We start from the raw sequence: 23,784 nt of genomic DNA, 5'->3' as shown, positions 1-23,784 counted from the left end.
AAATTGAATTTTGTCAGCTAACTATTACTGAAGACGTGTGAATGAGAAAAAAGTCATGTATCATATATATTAGTCTGTACTGATGAGAAAAAGTCTGATACGCGAGTAAAAGTAGATACATAACTAAGATTTCACGTGTTATATTAGAGTGTTTTCTTTTTTTCTGACATGATACTAGGGTCATTACACATATAAAACCATTATATTTGTAATTCTATATTTTGTTTATCTTGTTTAAATGATTTAATCAACTTTAGGTGTCTAAGAGCCAACCAAATATACTTCTCAACACATATACCAAGAAAAATGGATCGAATTGTGTTTTAGGGTGTGTTTGGTTTGAGAGATTGGAATCAAAGAATAACCAACATATGCCTTGAAGATGTTTGTTTAAATGCCAAAATATCTAATTTGTTAAACCAAAAGAAATGCTGTCCACTTTTGGACCCATAAACCCCTTGTTCTCCATATTCAAACCTCTGAAAACCCCAACTCAAGCCCTAACCCTAACCCTAGCAATGGCGACCCTATCTGGTCCAGATAATCGAAGACCCACATGCCCATCTTGTTCCAAACCGACCCGAGTCTGTTTCTGCAACCGATTCAAGACCTCAGTTCTTGACAACTCCATAGCTGTCACACTTCTCCAACACCGTTTAGAGAAGAAACACCCCCTAAATTCAGCCAAGATTGCAACTTTAGGTCTCAAGAATGTCAATCTTGCTTATGTTTCAGATGTTGTTTCACAAGCCCACTTTGATATTCACTTTCTTGATTCAAATCTTGATATGGGTCATCAAGATTTAGTTGAAAATCACAAAAAGATTCAACCTTTAAACTTGTTTGATTCAAATCTTGATATGGGTCATCAAGATTCAGTTGAAATTCACAAAACGATTCAACCTTTACACTTGTTTGATTCAAATCTTGATATGGGTCATCAAGATTCAGTTGAAATTCCCAAAAAGATTCAACCTTTACACTTGTTTGATTCAAATCTTGATATGGGTCATCAAGATTCAGTTGAAATTCACAAAAAGATTCAACCTTTACACTTGTTTGATTCAAATCTTGATCTGGGTCATCAAGATTCACTTGAAAATCACAAAAAGATTCAATCTTTACGACCTGCTGATATCAGTTTCACTGTTAAAAGAAGGGGTGTCAGCAATCAAGATTTTGATGAGCTTTTGGTTGATCAGTCTTGTTTAAATAATGGGTTTGTTGTGACAAAGATTCAAAAAGAGATTGATGGAAACAATATTGAAGAATTCAAAATTGTGGTTCCTCCAGGATCGATGCTTTTGTTCCCAAGTGAGAAATCGATTGGGATCGAAGATGTCGATTTCGATGTGAAGAACTTGATTGTGTTGGATGGGACATGGGCTAAAGCACTTAGAATGTACAAAGAGAATCCATGGTTGAGATTGTTGCCACATGTGAAGTTGGAAGTTGATAAGTTGAGTTTGTATGGTGAAGTGAGGCGACAACCAAAAGCAAGATGTTTGTCATCCATTGAAAGCATTGTTTATGCACTCAAGGCAATTGGGAAAGATGATCATCAAGGTTTGGATAGTTTGTTGGATGTTTTTGAGTCTATGGTTGTAGATCAGAGGAGGTGCATGAATGAAAGATTGAATCTTGAAAGCAGCATTTGATCCATTTTAATTTGAGATTGTAGTTTATCATTCATAGTAGTGGTTCTTTTTAGCTTGGTGGTTTCTATGTTAAAAGAGTGAGTGCCTAACCTAAATTTCTTATTTAGCACAGATAAAATGTTGAAATACTCATTTATTTTTGAAAAATACGGTTAAGTACTTAACAAAGGAAAAAAAATACCTTCCTTTTTTTTCATATAATACTTGCTTTCTATTTGTATAAAGAGGTTGGATTGACGAATTGAACATTACCCATATATTAGGGAAAATTACGAAAATGGCCACTGCAACGCCGTTTTTTTAAATTTGGTCACCTGACACCCCTCGACGAGCCGTTTCAATATGCTGAAACGGCACAAGAATTTTGGTTAACGGCCACCCAGTCGTTGTTTGACACGTGTCCGACAAAGCCTGTAACAGCTTGAGAAGCATCCAGTTAACGCCACGTGTCCGACAGTGTGGAAAGATCTTAGCCAAGCCGTTACAATCGGCTCATGTTCAAAGATCTTAGCCAAGTTCCTTCAACGAGCCAAGCCGTGTTCTTACGAGGTAGCCGAGCCGTTACCGTACACGCATGGACCCCACTTCTGCCAGCCGAGCCGTTACAGCTGGGACCGAGCCGTTTCGCTTACCTGTTTGTGCCGTCTCAACTGCTCCGAGCCGTTTCAGCTGCTCCGAGCCGGTACAGCTGCTCCGGGCCGTTTCAATATACGGTTCGAGCCGTTTCCACTGCTCAGAGCTGTTTCAATCCTTTACTTTATATTTAGTGACCCTTATATATTTTTTCTATTTGTTTGTGCAACAGATTTATCTAAAGTTATAAAAACATTTAGCTTTTGTAGAAGGAAGTTTCCAACTTAAAATTATGAAGATTCGTTTGGTTGTATACAACGGCGGAAAGTGGGAAATCGTTAACGGAAAGTTGGAGTATGTTGCTGATGCTGATTCAAGTAGACGTGGTTTAGAAATTGAACCCAACCTTTCATACACTGCTCTTCTAAGTAAAGTGTCAAACATGTGTAGTTGTACAAACATTACGAAGTTATCGTATCGGTTGTCTTCCTTTAGTGATCCAATAGATATAATAAACGATGAAGATCTTGCAATTTTTTATATTTTTGCTATGGAAAATATTTTTGAAATTTATAAATTATATGTCGTTGAAGGGTTTTGTGCTGGATCATCTAGTTTTTCACCTCCAAAAAAATTTTTAGTTCCTGATTTAAATTTCTGTACTGATGAAGAAAATTATGATGTTGTAAACGACTACCAGCCAAATCCTGATAATTCATTTGAAAATTGTTTGCGATCTTCATCAATTACTTTTTGTCACACCCCAACCGATGGCGGAATCATCGGGGCGCGGCACTGAGCGAAACAGATTGTTCAGAAGTTTCCACAACAACTATCATACAATTCAGTTATATAACACGTCCCATACCGTGTCCCAAATAATAACAAGTTATCATAGAAATCAACTAAACAATATGGGAACTGTTCCGACAACTCAAATTCTTAATTATTACAGACCGAATTTAAATATTGTTTTAAGACTTCTAGACGGCTAACTGTAGATCTCACTGACTACAGGTGCCAGTACAAGATCTACAGATAATTATGACCCTGGAGCAGGTATGTGGACACTGTCCTAAGGTCACAGGCTCCTAGAAGCTTATTATTGCCTCGCTTCCCTAGCACGCTAGTAGCTTAAACACCTGTCACATACGTTAAAATAAAAGTCAATACATATAATGTAAAGGTGAGTACACAAGTTTGATATAGCATATAGAGTTCGAATAGTTTACGCATAACCAAGCACGTACACAAGGGCAAACGATGCATGTAAATTATCAACATGGGACCATCGATACCAACGACTTCAAGTTGACTGTCCGAGACAGTTCGCAATACATGATTACCACCGTAACCCATGCAAGTAATTGTCCTTAGCAACCCCCGTGTGAACGGGTGCTGAGTCCAAACTATAGTACTACGTTGCTAAAGCAGGCAGATAGCACTCCACGTGTAAACATAATAAACAGCAATCATTTAGACAAGTAATACATGCAAGTAGGTTAGCGTTCAAATAGTTTGTGTTGTTTGTGAATTTGATAGATTACGTATGTAACACCCAAAAGTGCTGAAAGCAAAAAGGGATCGAGTATACTCACAGTGGTTGGTTGTGGATTGAAAGGAGCACTGAGAATAGGTTAGCCTGAATAGTTCGATAACACAACGATGAGTAATGCGGAAAAAGTAAACAATGTACTTGGATCGAGTAGGCCATTCGATCGGACGGCAGTTCGATCGAGTGGGCTGTTCGATTGGTTTGAAAGTCCGTTCGAACATCCATTCGATCGGTCGGCTGGCTCGATCGGCTGGTTCCTTCAAGTGGATTGTTTCTTCCTTTGATGTGAAGGATGTGTTTGTGTATGATGGTTTGTGCTACCTTTCAGGTTGGCCGATCGAACAGCTGTTCGATCGGTTAGCCCAACCGATCGGCTAGCACTTCAATGTTTTCAAATATGCCACTCGATCGGTTGGCATGCTCGATCGGATGACATTCCAATGTTCGAAAAGTCTAAGTGTTTTGAAGTGTATAGTATCTCATGATTCGAGCAGTAATGATTACAATCGAGTGGCGTAGTCGATCGAACAGTACCTCGTCAATACTACACTTTGTGAGTTGGTGGGTCTAAGTGCTAGTCGATCGGTTAGCCTAGCCGATCGGCTGGCGTAGTCGTTCGGTTGGGCTGTTCGATCGAACAGCCTAGCCGTTCGGCCAGCTTCTCGATTCGGTTAACCTATCACTTAACACTTGGTTATTCCCGTTAATTGTTGATGTTTTAGAGATATTTTGACTACGAGTTGAACCACAAAACTGAAGTCCCCACTTAGCCTACTGGCTCGAGCAGGAATCACCCAAACTCGGTCAGAGACGGTTTGGAACCCAAGTTTAACGTTTAACCCGAAATCGGTATATCTCTCGGTAGAACCCGAATCTGGAACCATGTGTTTGTTTAGATTGATTTGTAAGTCGGTTCAAGTCTCGTTTTCACCTTTTTGAGTGTAAAAGAGTTGAAAGATAGATGAAAACCCATCTTCCAATCCTTTTCCACCGTGAAATGTTAAGATCTTTGGAAGATTTTAGGTTATTTATGTGGAAATCGGTTAGATCTAAGTTATTCATGGTGGAATGATGCCAAAACTTAGTGTTCTTGAAGAACACATGATGACATCACCCAAGAACACCTAGATCTTGGTGATTTCATGGATGAAATCCAAGTTTTGAAAGATAGAAAGGTGTAGAATCGATTAATGAACAAAAACGTACAAGGATTAGAGCGAAATACTTACCGGTTTGAGAGAAATCTGAGATTTAGTGAGAAGAAGAGGCTGGTCGGTCAGAGCTTTTCCAAAAGTGGAAAGTTTGACAAGGACAGCCCTATTTATAGGCTTCCAAAAGAGGAAAGGGTCAGCTGATCGAACAGCATCCCTGATCGAGCAGCTGCCCGATCGAACAGCCTGTTCGATCGGCTAGCCTGTTCGATCAGGTTGCCCTGTTCGATCGGCTAGCCTGTTCGATCAGGTTGCCCTGTTCGATCGGCTTGCCTGGTTTTGAGTGTTTCGCGACGATTTTTGATATTTCGACTTCGATGAACGATGATTTGAGAATGATAGAATTCCTAATCAAATTACTTTTAGTCCCAACTACTATATCTAACATACAAGCATCCTTACACCACGATTTGGATTCGATTTCGATTGAGTTTGATTCACCTTTGAGTCTCGATTTGATTTGATTGATTCACCACACACTTTAACATAAAGTAACATGCACAAGTAACACGTAAGGCACACACACACGTATAAAGCATTAAAATTATCCACACTTGAGTTTGATGATTGATTTGATTAGCTTGATTATTGATTGACTAGCTTTATTGCATTGTTACTTCCTATCATTCACAGTCGGTCGTTGATTCACAGTTCGATTATCGGTCAATTAGTTTGATTATACAACACTTACTCCAAATAATATGAAAATCAAAATGAAACTAAAATGAAATTAACCTTTATAAATCTTTAATTCCAATAACAGTCAACTCTTGACTTTGACTTTTGGGAAAACACGGGGTGTTACAGTCTCCCCTCCTTTAGGGAATTTCGTCCCGAAATTAGGCCGAGAACCGTACATCGCCGTGTGATTTTTACCAATTTGATGCTTCAGATCTATCTGAACAACTGCGGGTACTTGGCCTTCATGTCACTTTCGAGTTCCCAAGTGAACTCCGCGCCTCGTTTGCCTTCCCATCGTACTTTTACAATAGGAATGCGAGAGCGTCTGAGTTGCTTGGTCTGTCGGTCCATGATTTCAACAGGCTTTTCCACGAAGTGTAGCGTCTCATTAACCTGAAGATCGTCGAGTGGTATTATTGCGTCGTGGTCGGCTACGCATTTTCGAAGGTTTGAAATATGGAAAGTCGGGTGGACATTGCTGAGTTCCTCCGGTAATTCGAGTTTGTAGGCAACTTTACCGATCCTTTCCAGAATCTTAAAAGGTCCAACAAATCGAGGCGCAAGTTTCCCTCTTTTGCCGAATCGGACTACTCCCTTCCAAGGTGATACCTTTAGGAGTACGTAGTCGCCAACTGCAAATTCGCGGGGCCTGCGTCGTTTATCGGCGTACATCTTTTGTCTGTCCCGGGCCTTTACCAAATTTTCCCTTATCTGGTGGATCTTGTCAGTCGTTTCTTGCAGAATCTCGGGCCCAGTCAATTGTGAATGACCGACCTCGTGCCATACAATAGGCGAGCGACATCTCCTACCATACAAGGCTTCGAAAGGTGCCATTTCGATGCTGGAGTGATAGCTATTATTGTACGAAAATTCGACCAACGGTAGGTGTTTGCTCCAACTACCACCAAAATCGATAACACACGCACGGAGCATGTCTTCGATAGTACGAATCGTTCTTTCAGTCTGCCCGTCGGTTTGCGGGTGGAATGCGGTACTCAAATTCAGCGTCGTACCCAGAGCTGCTTGAAAAGTTTCCCACAATCTCGATGTAAACCGAGCGTCGCGATCAGAAATGATGTCTCGAGGCGTACCATGATTCTTAATGATCTCGTCGGTGTAGATTTGGGCTAGCTTGGCCACCTTATAGTCTTCTCGTATTGGCAGAAAGTGGGCTGATTTGGTTAGACGGTCGACTATAACCCAAATACTGTCGTGACCTGATGGCGTGGTCGGAAGCTTAGTTATGAAATCCATAGCTATGCTTTCCCACTTCCATACGGGTATCGGCGGTTGTTCGAGTAAGCCTGACGGTCTTTGGTGTTCAGCCTTGACTCTTGCACAAGTTAAACAGCTACCAACATACAGGGCAATATCCCTTTTCATCCCAGGCCACCAGTACTTGTAGCGAAGGTCCTGGTACATTTTGTCCGCACCGGGATGAATGGAATATCGGGATTTGTGGGCTTCGTTCATGATGATCTTTCGCAAATCTGTCCTCCTCGGAACCCAGATTCGGTCCAGATAATAGAATATCCCGTTGGCTTTGCTCACGAGCTGAGTTCCATCGTGATAGATTCGTTCTTTCTTCAACGTACGCTCGTTAAAGCAAGCGTGTTGTGCTTCGCGGATGAGAGCTTCGAGGTTATACTGAGCCTGGATGTTTCGAACACCTATCACGTAATTCTTTCTGCTGAGGGCGTCTGCAACTACATTCGCCTTGCCTGGGTGATAACGGATCTCACAGTCGTAATCGTTGAGAAGTTCTACCCAACGGCGTTGACGCATATTGAGTTCTCTCTGGTTAAAGATATGTTGTAGGCTCTTGTGATCGGTGAAGATCGTACATCTTGTACCATACAGGTAGTGTCGCCAAATCTTTAAGGCAAAGACAACTGCGCCTAGCTCGAGGTCATGGGTTGTATAGTTCTTCTCGTGGATTTTGAGCTGTCGAGATGCGTAAGCTATAACCTTGTCTCGTTGCATGAGAACACAGCCAAGTCCAAGGTTTGAAGCATCACAATAGACAACGAAGTCATCGCTTCCGTCCGGCAGTGTAAGAACTGGTGCATGGCACAGCATGTGTTTGAGGGTTTGGAAAGCAGTCTCCTGTGCGGTTCCCCACACAAAAGGCTTGTCTTTATGAGTAAGGGAGGTAAGCGGCACAGCAATCTTGGAGAACCCTTCGATGAATCGCCGGTAGTAACCAGCTAATCCGAGAAAAGAGCGAACTTCTGACGGATTCTTTGGCGTAACCCATCCCTTGACTGCCTCAATCTTTGCAGGATCAACGTGTATACCCCGACTATTCACAATGTGACCCAGAAATTGAACCTCCTCCAACCAGAACTCACACTTGGAAAACTTGGCGTAGAGTTGGTTTCCCTGAAGCAACTCGAGAACCAATCGCAAATGCTGCGCATGTTCGGCCCTCGATCTGGAATAGATCAGGACATCGTCGATAAATACAATGACGAAACGGTCTAAGAACGGTTTACACACGCGATTCATCAGATCCATAAAGACCGCGGGTGCGTTGGTCAAACCAAAAGGCATGACAACAAATTCGTAGTGGCCGTATCGGGTTCGAAAAGCGGTTTTGGGTATGTCTTCCTCTTGAATCCGCAACTGATGGTAGCCTGAACGTAGGTCAATCTTGGAGAAACACTGAGCACCTTGTAGTTGGTCAAACAAATCATCGATTCTTGGTAAGGGGTATCGGTTCTTGATGGTCAGCTTGTTCAATTCCCGGTAATCGATGCACATTCGGAACGACCCGTCCTTCTTTTTGACGAAAAGGACTGGTGCGCCCCATGGAGAAGTGCTCGGGCGAATGAAGCCTTTTTCAAGTAACTCTTGGAGTTGGTTTGAGAGTTCTCGCATCTCAGATGGAGCGAGTCGATACGGAGCTTTGGCCACTGGGTTGGCTCCTGGAATAAGGTCGATTCGAAAGTCGATATCACGACTTGGAGGTAATCCAGGAAGATCATCAGGGAACACCTGAGGAAATTCTCGGACAACGGGAACATCCTTGACTTCAACTTTCTTTTTCTTGTCCGTCTCTGCTACAACAATGTTGGCCAAGAAGGCTCGATATTCCTTGCGGAGATATTTGCGAGCTTGAAGACATGACATGAGCTTGAGATCTTTTGCAGTAGTTTCACCATAAACACATAGAATATCACCACTAGCTAGCACAAAACGAATCATCTTATCGGCACACACAACTTCAGCATGGTTTTCACGAAGAAAGTCCATGCCTACTATGACATCGAAACTTCCGAGCTGCATCGGAATGAGATTAATCGGGAATATATGATTGTTGAGCTCGAGAGTACAATCACGGAGCACAGAATTGACAGCAATGGTTCTTCCGGTAGCGACTTCTACTTCGAAGGGTGACGAAAGATAAGAGCGCTTACGTCTAAGAAGCTTCTCAAATTCAAATGACACAAAGCAGTTATCGGCTCCAGTATCAAACAAACATGATGCATATATACCATTCACAAGGAACGTACCATTGACCACGTTGTTGTCAGCTTGAGCCTGTCGTGCGTTGATGTTGAAGGTTCTGGCGTGAGCGGCTTGTTGTTGAGGCTGCTGTTGTTGTTGCTGGGGTTGTTGAGCTTCTTGTTTCACCACTCTGTTCGGGCACCGGTTTGCGAAGTGGTTAGGGTCACCACATGCAAAGCAGGTCCGAACATTGTTTGTCGGGGCCTGTGCAGCTTGAGGAGCTTGAGGAGCTTGTAGCAGGGCTTGGTTAACAGCGGCTTGAGCTTGCGTTTGACGAGGACCATAGCGGCAATTCGCAGTGAAATGCCCGTAAACGTTGCAGTGGACACAGAAACGGCAGGCCACACCCACCGGGTGATGATAAGAACATGTAGCACAGAGTGGGTGGGGGCCGGTGTACGCACGCTTAGCCGGCGGCGCATTGATCACTGGCGCAGTGCGCTGTGGTTGTTGCTGTTGTGGCGGTACTGACTGAAGAGGAGCAGCATTGGTTGCGGCGGCGCAACCCTTGTTCTTCTTTCTTCTTCTCGAGGACTTGGAGGCTTGAGCAGTAGGGTTGTCGGTTGATGCGGTAGTAACTTGATGCAACGACTTGGATGGCTTATCCCAGACACCAGCCTTAACTCGCTTGTCGTTAATCTCGGCAGCGAGTAGGTAGGTTTCCTCGATTGATGCGGGTTTGGCGGCGAACACATAATCTGCAACACAATCCGGAAGAGCACGGATGTATTTCTTGATGGTCATCTCGGGAGTCTTGACCTGGTCTGGACAGATAATGCTCAGTTGTTTGAAACGGGCGGTGAGACCAGCGTTGTCGCCCTCCTTCTGCTTGATGGTCCAGAACTCATCCTCCAACTTTTGGCGTTCGTGGGGAGGACAGAACTCGTCCAGCATGATAGCCTTCAGTTCCTCCCACGTCAGCTCGTAGGCAGCGTCGTTCCCGCGCTTATTCCTTTCGGCTGTCCACCAGTCCAACGCCCGCGACTGGAAGACACCGGTAGCATTGAGAGTTCGAAGATGATCCGGGCATCCGCTTTGACGAAGGGTAACTTCCACAGAGTCAAACCAGTGAAATAAGCCTGTAGGGCCCTCTTCACCGGTGAACTCCTTCGGTCCACATGCCTTAAATTGCTTGAAACTGAACGGAGCTTTGCTGGGTTCAGTGAGGGTTCGGGATTCTTCCGACGACTTGCTCGTGTTTTCGTACACCTCACTGACAGCTTTCGCTACAGACCTCGAGATGAGCTTGGCGAGACGTCGGTCTCTCTTTTCCTGACGGGAAAGGTTTTGGCGAGTTCTTGATGATGACGACATGGTCTGCAATAGACATCGCCATAGGGCTCAACACAACGAATTCGAATCTCGCACGTCTTAGTTTACTAAAGCTTAGAATCACGTCGCATCTCACGTCACGTAACACATATAAACACATAATCATAGAGGCACATAAGCACAGAAGCAATTAGAGCACATAAGCAAGTAAGCAAATAGAGCACTTAATTTCCTAAACACGTATGAAATTTTATCACAGAGGCGGTCAGAAAACAGAAACCTATAACTACGAGTCGAGTATCGTTCGTTTTGCATATCGGATAGCATCACACTGTATCGTCTAACTTAGTCGTATAGCGTAGCATAGCACACTGGTTTCGTTTAGATCACATCAACAGGGGTTCGAATCGAGATAGGATAGCAACAGAAGTCACGCAGATCGATAAACAATGGAGCAATCAACGAATCTTTAAAACACATAAACAGGTAAATCATATAAAATCAACGAAGCAACACTCAAAATCGGAAAATGGATTGTCTGCGGCTACTAGACTTTGACTAACCATGGCAATTTAACTATTCACAGTTGACTTGTCGTCACTTTCGACTCTAGGGGACATGTTTCTGCCTCGATTCTTGGGCATTATGCATGCGCATTCTAGGCCATACTCGTGAGTTCAGGTCGTTGGAGTCCGTCAATTGCCTTGGCGAGATAAAATAAAGTCGAAATAACTGCCAAGGTTAGGGTTTCACCCCTAGCTCAGCAATTTCTTCCTTGTTTTAAGAAAATTTAGAGGAAAGTTCTTATCAAATTACGGGTTTCAGCCCTAATTTGGTATAATTCTCCCCTGTTTGTTGATAGAAATTCACACAAAATAATTGGCAAAAAGTTGTAATTTAGGCAGGAATTCGCGGGTTTCACTCCTAATCCCGTCCAAATTACAAAATTTGGCTCGGAGTTCGGATGTAATGATAGAATAGAAGGAAACAACATAAAATAAGCACATAAACTTGGTCTCTTGGTTCCTTAGCTATAGTCTAGGTCTCTAAGACAGCGATCCGGACTAGATCGTGTCTAACCTAATTCCCTATAGTTATGGCTCTGATACCAATCTGTCACACCCCAACCGATGGCGGAATCATCGGGGCGCGGCACTGAGCGAAACAGATTGTTCAGAAGTTTCCACAACAACTATCATACAATTCAGTTATATAACACGTCCCATACCGTGTCCCAAATAATAACAAGTTATCATAGAAATCAACTAAACAATATGGGAACTGTTCCGACAACTCAAATTCTTAATTATTACAGACCGAATTTAAATATTGTTTTAAGACTTCTAGACGGCTAACTGTAGATCTCACTGACTACAGGTGCCAGTACAAGATCTACAGATAATTATGACCCTGGAGCAGGTATGTGGACACTGTCCTAAGGTCACAGGCTCCTAGAAGCTTATTATTGCCTCGCTTCCCTAGCACGCTAGTAGCTTAAACACCTGTCACATACGTTAAAATAAAAGTCAATACATATAATGTAAAGGTGAGTACACAAGTTTGATATAGCATATAGAGTTCGAATAGTTTACGCATAACCAAGCACGTACACAAGGGCAAACGATGCATGTAAATTATCAACATGGGACCATCGATACCAACGACTTCAAGTTGACTGTCCGAGACAGTTCGCAATACATGATTACCACCGTAACCCATGCAAGTAATTGTCCTTAGCAACCCCCGTGTGAACGGGTGCTGAGTCCAAACTATAGTACTACGTTGCTAAAGCAGGCAGATAGCACTCCACGTGTAAACATAATAAACAGCAATCATTTAGACAAGTAATACATGCAAGTAGGTTAGCGTTCAAATAGTTTGTGTTGTTTGTGAATTTGATAGATTACGTATGTAACACCCAAAAGTGCTGAAAGCAAAAAGGGATCGAGTATACTCACAGTGGTTGGTTGTGGATTGAAAGGAGCACTGAGAATAGGTTAGCCTGAATAGTTCGATAACACAACGATGAGTAATGCGGAAAAAGTAAACAATGTACTTGGATCGAGTAGGCCATTCGATCGGACGGCAGTTCGATCGAGTGGGCTGTTCGATTGGTTTGAAAGTCCGTTCGAACATCCATTCGATCGGTCGGCTGGCTCGATCGGCTGGTTCCTTCAAGTGGATTGTTTCTTCCTTTGATGTGAAGGATGTGTTTGTGTATGATGGTTTGTGCTACCTTTCAGGTTGGCCGATCGAACAGCTGTTCGATCGGTTAGCCCAACCGATCAGCTAGCACTTCAATGTTTTCAAATATGCCACTCGATCGGTTGGCATGCTCGATCGGATGACATTCCAATGTTCGAAAAGTCTAAGTGTTTTGAAGTGTATAGTATCTCATGATTCGAGCAGTAATGATTACAATCGAGTGGCGTAGTCGATCGAACAGTACCTCGTCAATACTACACTTTGTGAGTTGGTGGGTCTAAGTGCTAGTCGATCGGTTAGCCTAGCCGATCGGCTGGCGTAGTCGTTCGGTTGGGCTGTTCGATCGAACAGCCTAGCCGTTCGGCCAGCTTCTCGATTCGGTTAACCTATCACTTAACACTTGGTTATTCCCATTAATTGTTGATGTTTTAGAGATATTTTGACTACGAGTTGAACCACAAAACTGAAGTCCCCACTTAGCCTACTGGCTCGAGCAGGAATCACCCAAACTCGGTCAGAGACGGTTTGGAACCCAAGTTTAACGTTTAACCCGAAATCGGTATATCTCTCGGTAGAACCCGAATCTGGAACCATGTGTTTGTTTAGATTGATTTGTAAGTCGGTTCAAGTCTCGTTTTCACCTTTTTGAGTGTAAAAGAGTTGAAAGATAGATGAAAACCCATCTTCCAATCCTTTTCCACCGTGAAATGTTAAGATCTTTGGAAGATTTTAGGTTATTTATGTGGAAATCGGTTAGATCTAAGTTATTCATGGTGGAATGATGCCAAAACTTAGTGTTCTTGAAGAACACATGATGACATCACCCAAGAACACCTAGATCTTGGTGATTTCATGGATGAAATCCAAGTTTTGAAAGATAGAAAGGTGTAGAATCGATTAATGAACAAAAACGTACAAGGATTAGAGCGAAATACTTACCGGTTTGAGAGAAATCTGAGATTTAGTGAGAAGAAGAGGCTGGTCGGTCAGAGCTTTTCCAAAAGTGGAAAGTTTGACAAGGACAGCCCTATTTATAGGCTTCCAAAAGAGGAAAGGGTCAGCTGATCGAACAGCATCCCTGATCGAGCAGCTGCCCGATCGAACAGCCTGTTCGATCGGCTAGCCTGTTCGATCAGGTTGCCCTGTTCGATCGGCTAGCCTGTTCGATCAGGTTGCCCTGTTCGATCGGCTTGCCTGGTTTTGAGTGTTTCGCGACGATTTTTGATATTTCGACTTCGATGAACGATGATTTGAGAATGATAGAATTCCTAATCAAATTACTTTTAGTCCCAACTACTATATCTAACATACAAGCATCCTTACACCACGATTTGGATTCGATTTCGATTGAGTTTGATTCACCTTTGAGTCTCGATTTGATTTGATTGATTCACCACACACTTTAACATAAAGTAACATGCACAAGTAACACGTAAGGCACACACACACACGTATAAAGCATTAAAATTATCCACACTTGAGTTTGATGATTGATTTGATTAGCTTGATTATTGATTGACTAGCTTTATTGCATTGTTACTTCCTATCATTCACAGTCGGTCGTTGATTCACAGTTCGATTATCGGTCGATTAGTTTGATTATACAACACTTACTCCAAATAATATGAAAATCAAAATGAAACTAAAATGAAATTAACCTTTATAAATCTTTAATTCCAATAACAGTCAACTCTTGACTTTGACTTTTGGGAAAACACGGGGTGTTACACTTTTGAACCAGGTCACGTATTTAATAACAAAGAAGACATGAAACTTGAGTTGGGAAAAAAATGTTTGTTAGAACACTTTGAGTTTAAAGTAGATAGATCCTCTAAAACTCGGTACCAAGTGTCATGTTTGGTGGACGGTTGCGTTTGGCGTTTTCGTGCAAGGAGTTTTGGAGATAGTGGGGTGTTTTTTGTTAAGAGTTTTAACGATAAACACATGTGCTCGAAGACGCTAACGTACCCACATGTTCGTCAGGCAAACCCAAATGTTGTTGCTCATTATTTAAAAGAACCTTTAAAAGACAGTATATTGAAACGGCTCGAAACGGCTCGAACCGTATATTGAAACGGCCCGGAGCAGCTGTACCGGCTCGGAGCAGCTGAAACGGCTCGGAGCAGTTGAGACGGCACAAACAGGTAAGCGAAACGGCTCGGACCCAGCTGTAACGGCTCGGCTGGCAGAAGTGGGGTCCATGCGTGTACGGTAACGGCTCGGCTACATCGTAAGAACACGGCTTGGCTCGTTGAAGGAACTTGGCTAAGATCTTTGAACATGAGCCGATTGTAACGGCTTGGCTAAGATCTTTCCACACTGTCGGACACGTGGCGTTAACTGGATGCTTCTCAAGTCGTTACAGGCTTTGTCGGACACGTGTCAAACAACGATTGGGTGGCCGTTAACCAAAATTCTTGTGCCGTTTCAGCATATTGAAACGGCTCGTCAAGGGGTGTCAGGTGGCCAAATTTAAAAAAACGGCGTTGCAGTGGCCATTTTCGTGATTTTCCCCGTATATTATTTCGTATAAAAGTTAACAATCTTAACAAACACGCTTAAAATCGTGTAACCGAATATTTGCGCTCATGTTACACATTTTCTATATGAATAAAACACGTTGACGGGTTTTGGGCGCGTTGACAGGCTTAATCAAGTTGTAATTTTGGGCGCGTTGACAGGTTTAATCAAGTTGTAATGATGTTAAAGTTTCATAAACGGTTTGGCTTGTTGTAAACACATTGTGGTAACAAATTGACGGTAGGCAATCTTATAAAACATATTTTTATGTTACAATTAAAATGGTTGATAGCCGTCATATTTAATTAAATGGGTGAAACAAGTTAGTTTGAACTTAGACTATCATTAAAAGGCCGTCACACAGGTCGTGTGAGTTACCGGTCTATACTAAATTAATTGGCTAAATGAGGCAACCCGGAACTCATTGCGTTGACGAAAACACAATCCATTTAGCTGTAATGTTTGTAGGGGTCCGACTAGAAAATAACTACAACCCATTTAGACTAAACCCAAATCCACCCGTTTAGAGTTTAGACAAAACCAGAATCCACGCTTGCGGCTTGTTTTCATGTCTTCCTTCATATGTTCAAGCCATAAATATAGCCATAAGGCTTGATTTTGCTGGGGTTTAGGTCGTCTTGAGTTCTTGCCGAGTTGCCGGAAATGCTAAAACTTATTTCACGGCGGCGCCACCACAAACAACCACCAATCACCTTCATCATTTCCCGCCAATTAACAAAATCCCATTTTGAAGACGACCCCCCTTTCTCCCCAATCCCCAAAAAACCCCAAAATCAGCAACCCCACAAACAAGATTCACCAAACAACAAACCCCAAAACAATTATCCTCTAAAGTCCAACTTACCCTTTGATTTCAGGTACTCATACTCTGAAACAAACCTATCTGTTGACCCAATTGGGTACCGGGAAACACCCAAGTTCTCACCTTTCGGGCCGGGTCGGCTTGACCGGAAATGGACCGGCACGGCGGCGCCGTTGCAGGAGGTGGTGGATGTGATGAAAGTTGAAGAAGAGAGGAGGAAGATTGTTGGGGAACCGTTGGATGAGGAGGAAGTGTTGGAGCTTGTTGAACGGTATCGGCATAGTGATTGCTCTAGACAAATCAATTTGGGTAAAATCTTAAATCTTTAGTACTCAGCAGTTTTGTTACATGTTTTTTTGTAGAAATGCAATGTTTGATCAGGTTATAGATGGTGAATTTCTGTTACTATGTGTTATGGGAGCTTGGTTGAGAAAAAAGTGCTTATAGGCGCACTTTTTATTTTAGCCTAAAATCCCCTAAAGGTGTGTAGTGGAGGGAGCTTGGTTGGCGATTGAGGTGGCGAGATATGGTTGGGTGTGTATATATTTAATGTTAAGAAAAAAAAACCTTAAGCACCTTGCTCACGCCGTGGTTTGCCCTCCCACATCACCCGACGCCCTCAACCGCGCCGCCCTGTGGCGGTGTACGGTGTACCCACCCCACGACCCTGACGTGGCACCTCCGGAGCCCACACGATGTTTTGATAGCACATAGCCGTATAGACATTGATATATCTTGGTGCATTCGGGTCATCTCAAATTAGTCAACTGGTCAAATGGGCAACAATTATAAAACTTGTTAACTTTTAAAACTTCTTAATTTTGTACAGGTTCATTTGGACCCTTTTTAAGCTAACAAGTTTTATAATAGTTGCTTGTTTTGACCTGTTGACTAATTTGGGTTAGAGTAGACCCAATTTTTTTACTAATCTCGTGAAAATAACGTTAAAAGCAGCGGATGGTTAATCATGCATCATGTAGTGACGTTGATAGCTGAAAGACACGGGGGTACATGCACCAATCAGTCTCTGTCTCGATTGTTTGAGTGTTATGTCTCTTAGGTCCAAGGCTTGATACAAAACTACAATCGAGTCGGGGGTCTCACTGGAAGCAGCTTCTCTATTCCTACGGGGTAGAGGTAAGGCTATCTACATCTACCCTCCTCAGACCTTACCTTAACTTTGCTATTGGTGGGATTTACTGAGTATGATGATGATGATGTAGACCCAAATTCATCTGTTGACTAGTTTGAGGTGACCCAAATGAACTCATATACAATTTATTTTTCCTAAATCAACCCGTTCTTTGAAGAATGGGTCATGGTTGCCACCTATACTTCTACCTACGTAAACAAATTAAGAGCTTAGAGGTGTTTAGGTCTTGAAGCCAAGGCATGAGCTTCACTTATGCGAGTGTTGGTTAAGGTCCAACCAAATAAGAATTATGTACTACCAAAAGCTTCATCCTCATCCTTATCACCTTTTTTTACGTATGTCAGCCAGTAAACCATTCATAATCTCTTCATCACTTGGTTGTTCTTACTTAAAAGCCTCCTGCTACATACCCCAGTTTTGACCAATTTTGACCCACATGTGCAAGAAATGCCGACCCTGAGGCGTTGCCTCGTGCCTACATGTGAGGTGCGCTTTCTAAAACCATGTGCAAATCTAGTCATTAACAGTTTTTACCGTAAGAAATCATAATCAATTAATCATAGTCATTATGACTTTTGCCAAACACTATGAAGTTATCTAGGGTACTTCAGATTGTGATAATCACTTTATTTACCATGTTGGGTCTTGTTTGGGTTACACCACTACTCTTAAGAGATATTGATTCTTGGCTCTCGAGATAAGCGAACGTTAGGGTTTGTTTGTTGAAGCTAAAGAAGGGGACATTTGATTATATCTTAACTTTTGATTATCTAATAACATGTGATTACTGAAACATATGTTGTGTTAGGAAAGGGCGGGGTCACTCACAACATGATCGATGACATCCATAACCATTGGAAAAAAGCCGAAGCTGTGAGGATCAAATGCTTAGGCGTCCCAACTCTTGACATGGACAACGTGTGTTTCCATCTCGAGGTTTGAATTAGTCTTCCTTTTACTTTGAGGTGAACCCCTTTTAAATGGGTAAAATAGGTAAACGGGTCAAAAGTTGTTCAAAGTGTATTGTTAATCCATACAACCTACTAAATTGTATTATTATTTAAAAAGTTTGATTGTTACTACATTATTATTATTCTAGTAATGTAGATTTTCTTTATCATAGTTTTTTTTACTAGAAGTGTCATTTTCAACCGCCACACACTTATATAAGGGTTGACTTGCTTTAGCGGGTCAAATTGGTCGAAAGTCGTCCAAAGCATATTGTTATTTGTTAATGCATACAACATACTAAAATGTGTTTAAAAAAATGATTATTATTGTAGTAGTGTATTTTAATTGCCGCATTTTTTTTCATAAAACCTACTAAATCGTCTTTTTTTTTTTTTAAATTGATTGTTATTCTAATAGTGTATCTTAATTTTAGCTCTTTTATTTCATAAAACCTACAAAATCGTGTTATTTTCTATCCCGATGGGTCAAAAGTCACCTAAATTTCATTGTAAATGCATACAAGTATACTACCTACTAAATCATGTTTTGTTTTAAAACCAGATTAATCGTAATAGTTTCTTTTTTAGTAATAATATCTTAAACAGAAATAATACAAATTAATTATGGTCAAAAGGTGTTTCAGGTCAACCCGACCCGTTACTCAACTTGTCCATTTAGCATATGCTCTTTTACGTGCTCAGATCTTCTAAAAAAGCTCTTGGCTGACTGGTTTGTAGAAATTTGCAGGATAAATCTGGTGGGAAGATTATATACCGACAAATTAATATCTTGCTATTGTATCGGGGACGACACTATAACCCTAAAGATAGGCCCGTTATTCCCTTAATGCTGTGGAAGCCGTATCCACCGATTTATCCCAAGCTTATAAAGAATGTTGCTGATGGGTTGACGTTTGAAGAAACGAAGGAAATGAGGAACCGAGGACTTAATTCTCCACCCGCCATGAAACTAAGTATGTGATTTCATTGTTCGTTCTGTTGGTTTGGTTAACAAATGTATTATTAAGGGGCAATTTCATATATACCCCTGCAAACTTGTAAAATATCATATATATACCTTTTTAAAATTATAAATATCATATATTATAATACCCTTATAAAGTAGTTAAAATATCAGATATACCCAATTCATTAAAAACAATTTAATAAATGACAAATTTACCCTTGTTTTTCTAAAACTTTGAAATCTCCTATATGATCTTTAACTTCAAATATTATATATACTCATTTATAGCTTTAATATTATATATGGAGAATACTATTGTTTATGGGAAAAAATAAAAATAAAAAATGGGTAAAAATAAATTTAAGCTTAAAATGTCTTATATAAAAAATATGAAGTTAAAAGATGAGCATATATGAAAACTTGAAGTTAAAAAAATAAGGGTAAAAGTTTATTTGTTAGATTGTTTTTAATAAATTGGATATACTTGATATTTAACTATTTTGTAAGGGCATATATGATATTTTTAGTTTTGATTGGGTATATATATATATGAAAATTTTCAAGTTTGTAAGGGTATATATGAAATAAATCAATGTTTTAAATACCCTTTAAATGTCATAATATTCTGGTTGACTGGAGTTTGACGTAGTGTGTTACGTTCCTTGCACAGCAAGAAACGGCGTGTATGTTAATGTGGTAGAGAAAGTGAGAGAGGCCTTTGAATCCAAAGAAGTTTTAAGGATTGATTGTACCCATGTGGGTATGAGTGACTGCAAAAGGATTGCTGTGAAGTTAAGGGTATGTGTTTTCCACTTTACATACAAAACTTGCGACAAAAGTTTTGATTTTTATGTTTCTTGGAAGACAAGTTTTATGGTATTTGTGTCTTGTTGCACAGGATTTGGTGCCTTGTGTCCCTATCTTGTATAAAGATGAACAAATCATCATTTGGAGGGGGAACAAAAACCTTGTAGATGTTGTAAAGTAAAAGCGCGGTATCATAGTGTTTCATCGTTAAGATAAACGTAATTGGCTTAAGTTCGATTAGGGAAGGCTGAGGTTGCCCAAAGAAGCATTTGATCGAACAGTTGGAGGGCTTTGTGTACGTTGGTGACTATGGGAGGACCAAGAGTAGGGGTGAACATGGGTCGGTTTGTTTGTTGTTGATCAAAACCGCCTCGATAACTAATGTTTTGCTTTTTAGATTTTATAAGAGATCGGTTTCGGTTACAAGTTCTTTGTAAATTTTATTTTTGAATGTCAAGTAATTTATGAAAAAAATGGTGTATAAAAGGCTCAAACATATAATAAAAAATTAACAAAAACATTCAGGCTCAAAAATTTCAATCCTAAATGGAAAAATTGATATCCTAAAACAAAATGGTTTTTAAAAACCATAAAACTGAATTTTCGATTTTGTTTGGTTTTGGCTTGAAACCGACCCAAACCAAAACATGCATTACTCAATGGTTTTTTAAACCAAGGTGACTATAACTTTTCATCTCACTGATGTATTAAAAGTGATGGGTTAAGTTATTCTACAAAGTACTCCTAATTATAAGAAGTGTAATAAAAATTTATAGAGTGACAAGTGTTCAAAGATTATTTTATCTTAATCCTAAAAGTGATAATTAGTGAAAATGTGTTTAATGTTGTTTACAATTAAGCTAACAAATAATATAGCTTTTCCATCAAGAACTTGAATTTGTATCTTAGGAATATGAGATGTCATTTTAGAATAGGTGTGTTACTTTTTAGTGTACTTTTTGCTTTGGAAGAGATAAGTGTTAAATGTGTAGTCAATGCATTGGATTAGAAGAAAAGCAAAGAATAAAGCCTAAAAGTGAAAACCGAATTCGATGATTGATCCTCAATCTGTTGGCGGTTTTGTAACTTTGTTTTTTGAAATTCATTTGTTCGCATATAAATAAATAAACAAATTTACACTTATAGGAAAAACTACTTATACAATATGAAAAGGATGAGACGAGAGACGAGAACAAACATTTTCTATGCCCAAGAGGATAGAAAGTATGGTCTCCCCCAACTATATGCTTTAAAAAACCCTCCAACTACACAACCGAAAATTTACGGTCTTAAACTAACAAGGGGTGTAAACAAGCCTAAAGGCTCAAGAGCTACTCCTGATCCGCTTGATTAAAAGTTCGAATGAGCCGAGCCTTAATGAGCCAAAGCCTGAGCTCAAGCTTGAAATAGAGCTCGTTTAGTTAACGAGCTTGAGTTCGAGCCTGAAATACAAAACTCGTTTAGACTCACGAGTCTAAACGAAACCAAACAAAATCCGGTAGGGCATCTCCTCTTTGACTCCTCTGATCTTGTACCTAAGGACTATGCTTTACTTTTCCATTAACTTCCTCATATCACGTCTTACTGATATCTTATAGGTAATAGAGTCTCAAAGCAGGGTCCCCCCAATGACAGCCTTCTTGTCTACTCACTTTTGATACTAGTACACCTTTGCGTGGTTTCTGTTTCTTTAGTCTCTTTACCTGCGAGCATGAATTCCTGAACCCAATACTAGGAAAGAGCTTCATACCCTATAGAACTGACAGATCGGCAATTTTTTTATATATAATAAATAATAATAATAATGATGATAACATTGGCGAGCCGCGCACGAGCCAAGCTTTGGCTCGTTTAAGTGATATTGAAGCGAGCTTGACCCGATCTTTTAACTCGTTTGAGGTTATTCTTAAAATAGCTCGAGCCGAGCTCGAACTTTGAGTTTTACTCTCAAGCCAAGCTTGAGCTCAAATAAGTAGGCACGTACCGAGTCAAGCTCTAGCTTCATAAAAACATGATGAGCCGAGCTCGAGCCTAGTCGGGATCAGGCTTGGCCCGACTAGTTTACACCGCTAACCTTAACTTTAGTTTCAAATGAGTCAATATTAATTTAAAATTATAATACATGTGGGAGACCAAGTAAATAATTTTATACTTTTACAGTGTATATTAATACGTTATACTTTTACAGTGTATATTAATACGGTACTCAATATACTTTAAGTTATTTTATAAAAATCTTTAAAGGAGTTTAATTTGTTTTATCATATACTAGGTTATAACCCCGTGTATTACACGGGTATAAAAATCCTTAAAGGAGTTTAATTTGTTTTATCATATACTAGGTTATAACCCCGTGTATTATACGGGTTAAATAAATGTAATTTTATATACCAATTAATAAAAAATATATCTTTAAAAATCTAGTTTATTACACAAGTTGAATAAATGTAATTTTATATACCAAATAATAAAACAATATATATTTAAAAATCTCGTTTATTACATGGGTTAAATAAACGTAATTTTATATATTAAATAATAAAAAAAGTTATATTTTTAAGAACCCCGTGTATTGTACGGGTTGAATAAATTTAATTTTATATATCAAATAATGAAAAAGTTAAATGTAAGTTTTAGCTTATGTATATATTAATAAATAGTAATAATTATCTTTGATATATCAGCATCTCAAATTGTGTAAATTTATTTTTTTCTTCAAATTTTAAAGAAATTAACATTTTTCTGATTATGAGTGGTCTTAAGCATTTTTTTTATGTTATTTATCATCTTTTACTTACGTGAGATATTTTTTTATTTAACCCGTGTAACACACGGGGTCCATAACCTAGTAAATGAATAATTGAATATTTATCTTAATAAGACTTTAGAAAAATAATCAATATTTTTCAAACACTAACACCTCAGATAACTTTACATGAACGCACTATTCAAATAACAAGAAAATGAAAGTCTTTACATGATAAATATTTTAAAATACTATATTACTAGGTTAGAACTCCGTGTATTACACGGATTGAATAAATGTATTTTTATATAACAAATAATATAAAAAATATATATCTTTAAAAATCTTGTTTATTATACGGGTTAAATAAATATAATTTTATTTATCAAATAATAAAACAATATATAATTAAAAATCCCGTTTATTATATAGGTTGAATAAATGTAATTTTATATATTAAATAATAAAAAAATATTGTATTTTAAAAAACCCCGTGTATTGTACGGGTTGAGCAAATTTAATTTTATATATTAAATAATGAAAAAAGTTACATATTTAAGAATCTCATGTGTTATACGGGTTGAGCACATGTAATTTTATATATCGAACAATAAAAAGTTATATCTTTATAAACTCTATATATTATATGGATTGAATAAATCTAATTTTATATACTACATAATAAAAAAACTTATATTTTTAAAAACCCCGTGTATTACACGAGTTGCATAAATGTAATTTTGTATGGTAAAAAATAAAAATGTTATATCTTTAAAAAACCGCGTTTATTACACAAGTTAAATAAATTTAATAAAAAAATATATCTGGTGGCTACTTTTCTTGGTGTACGCAATCATTTTTCACATGATTTGCCTCCTAGGATTTTTTTGACTCGTTAACATTAATTAATTTTACCTAAGTTATTTCTGATCTCTATATTCTTAATGATATTTCCCTAACAACTTATCCATCTTTCTTCTGTCTATAACTCCGTTTTAATCTCCAAAATAACATCTTTAATTTTACTAAATTATTTTATAATATTACCCACTCATTTAGAGAAATTATTATTATTATTATTATTATTATTATTATTATTATTATTATTAAATCAGATAAATATTTTAAAATATTAGATTATCTCCTATACGAA

General features: G+C 39.3%; 2 protein-coding genes across 2 annotated transcripts; both read left to right on the top strand.

The window, feature by feature from the left end:
- The first annotated feature begins 334 nt into the window (after nt 1-334).
- On the top strand, nt 335-1,749 carry LOC110873632. Its single transcript, XM_022122599.2, has one exon. The coding sequence runs from the start codon at nt 429-431 to the stop codon at nt 1,656-1,658; it is 1,230 nt and encodes a 409-aa protein (XP_021978291.1). The 5' UTR covers nt 335-428; the 3' UTR covers nt 1,659-1,749.
- A 13,956-nt stretch (nt 1,750-15,705) lies between these two features.
- On the top strand, nt 15,706-20,311 carry LOC110873621 (CRS2-associated factor 2, mitochondrial). Its single transcript, XM_022122581.2, has 5 exons — nt 15,706-16,317; nt 17,970-18,097; nt 18,860-19,085; nt 19,749-19,876; nt 19,977-20,311. Exons 1-5 carry the CDS (start codon nt 15,849-15,851, stop codon nt 20,064-20,066), a joined length of 1,041 nt encoding a protein of 346 aa, XP_021978273.1. The 5' UTR covers nt 15,706-15,848; the 3' UTR covers nt 20,067-20,311.
- The last annotated feature ends 3,473 nt before the right edge of the window (nt 20,312-23,784 follow it).

Source organism: Helianthus annuus, chromosome 8 (genome assembly GCF_002127325.2).
Source record: "Helianthus annuus cultivar XRQ/B chromosome 8, HanXRQr2.0-SUNRISE, whole genome shotgun sequence".
NCBI classification, from domain to species: Eukaryota; Viridiplantae; Streptophyta; class Magnoliopsida; order Asterales; family Asteraceae; genus Helianthus; species Helianthus annuus.
Note: the sequence above shows the minus strand (reverse complement) of the source record. Positions and strands in the feature narration are given on the sequence as shown.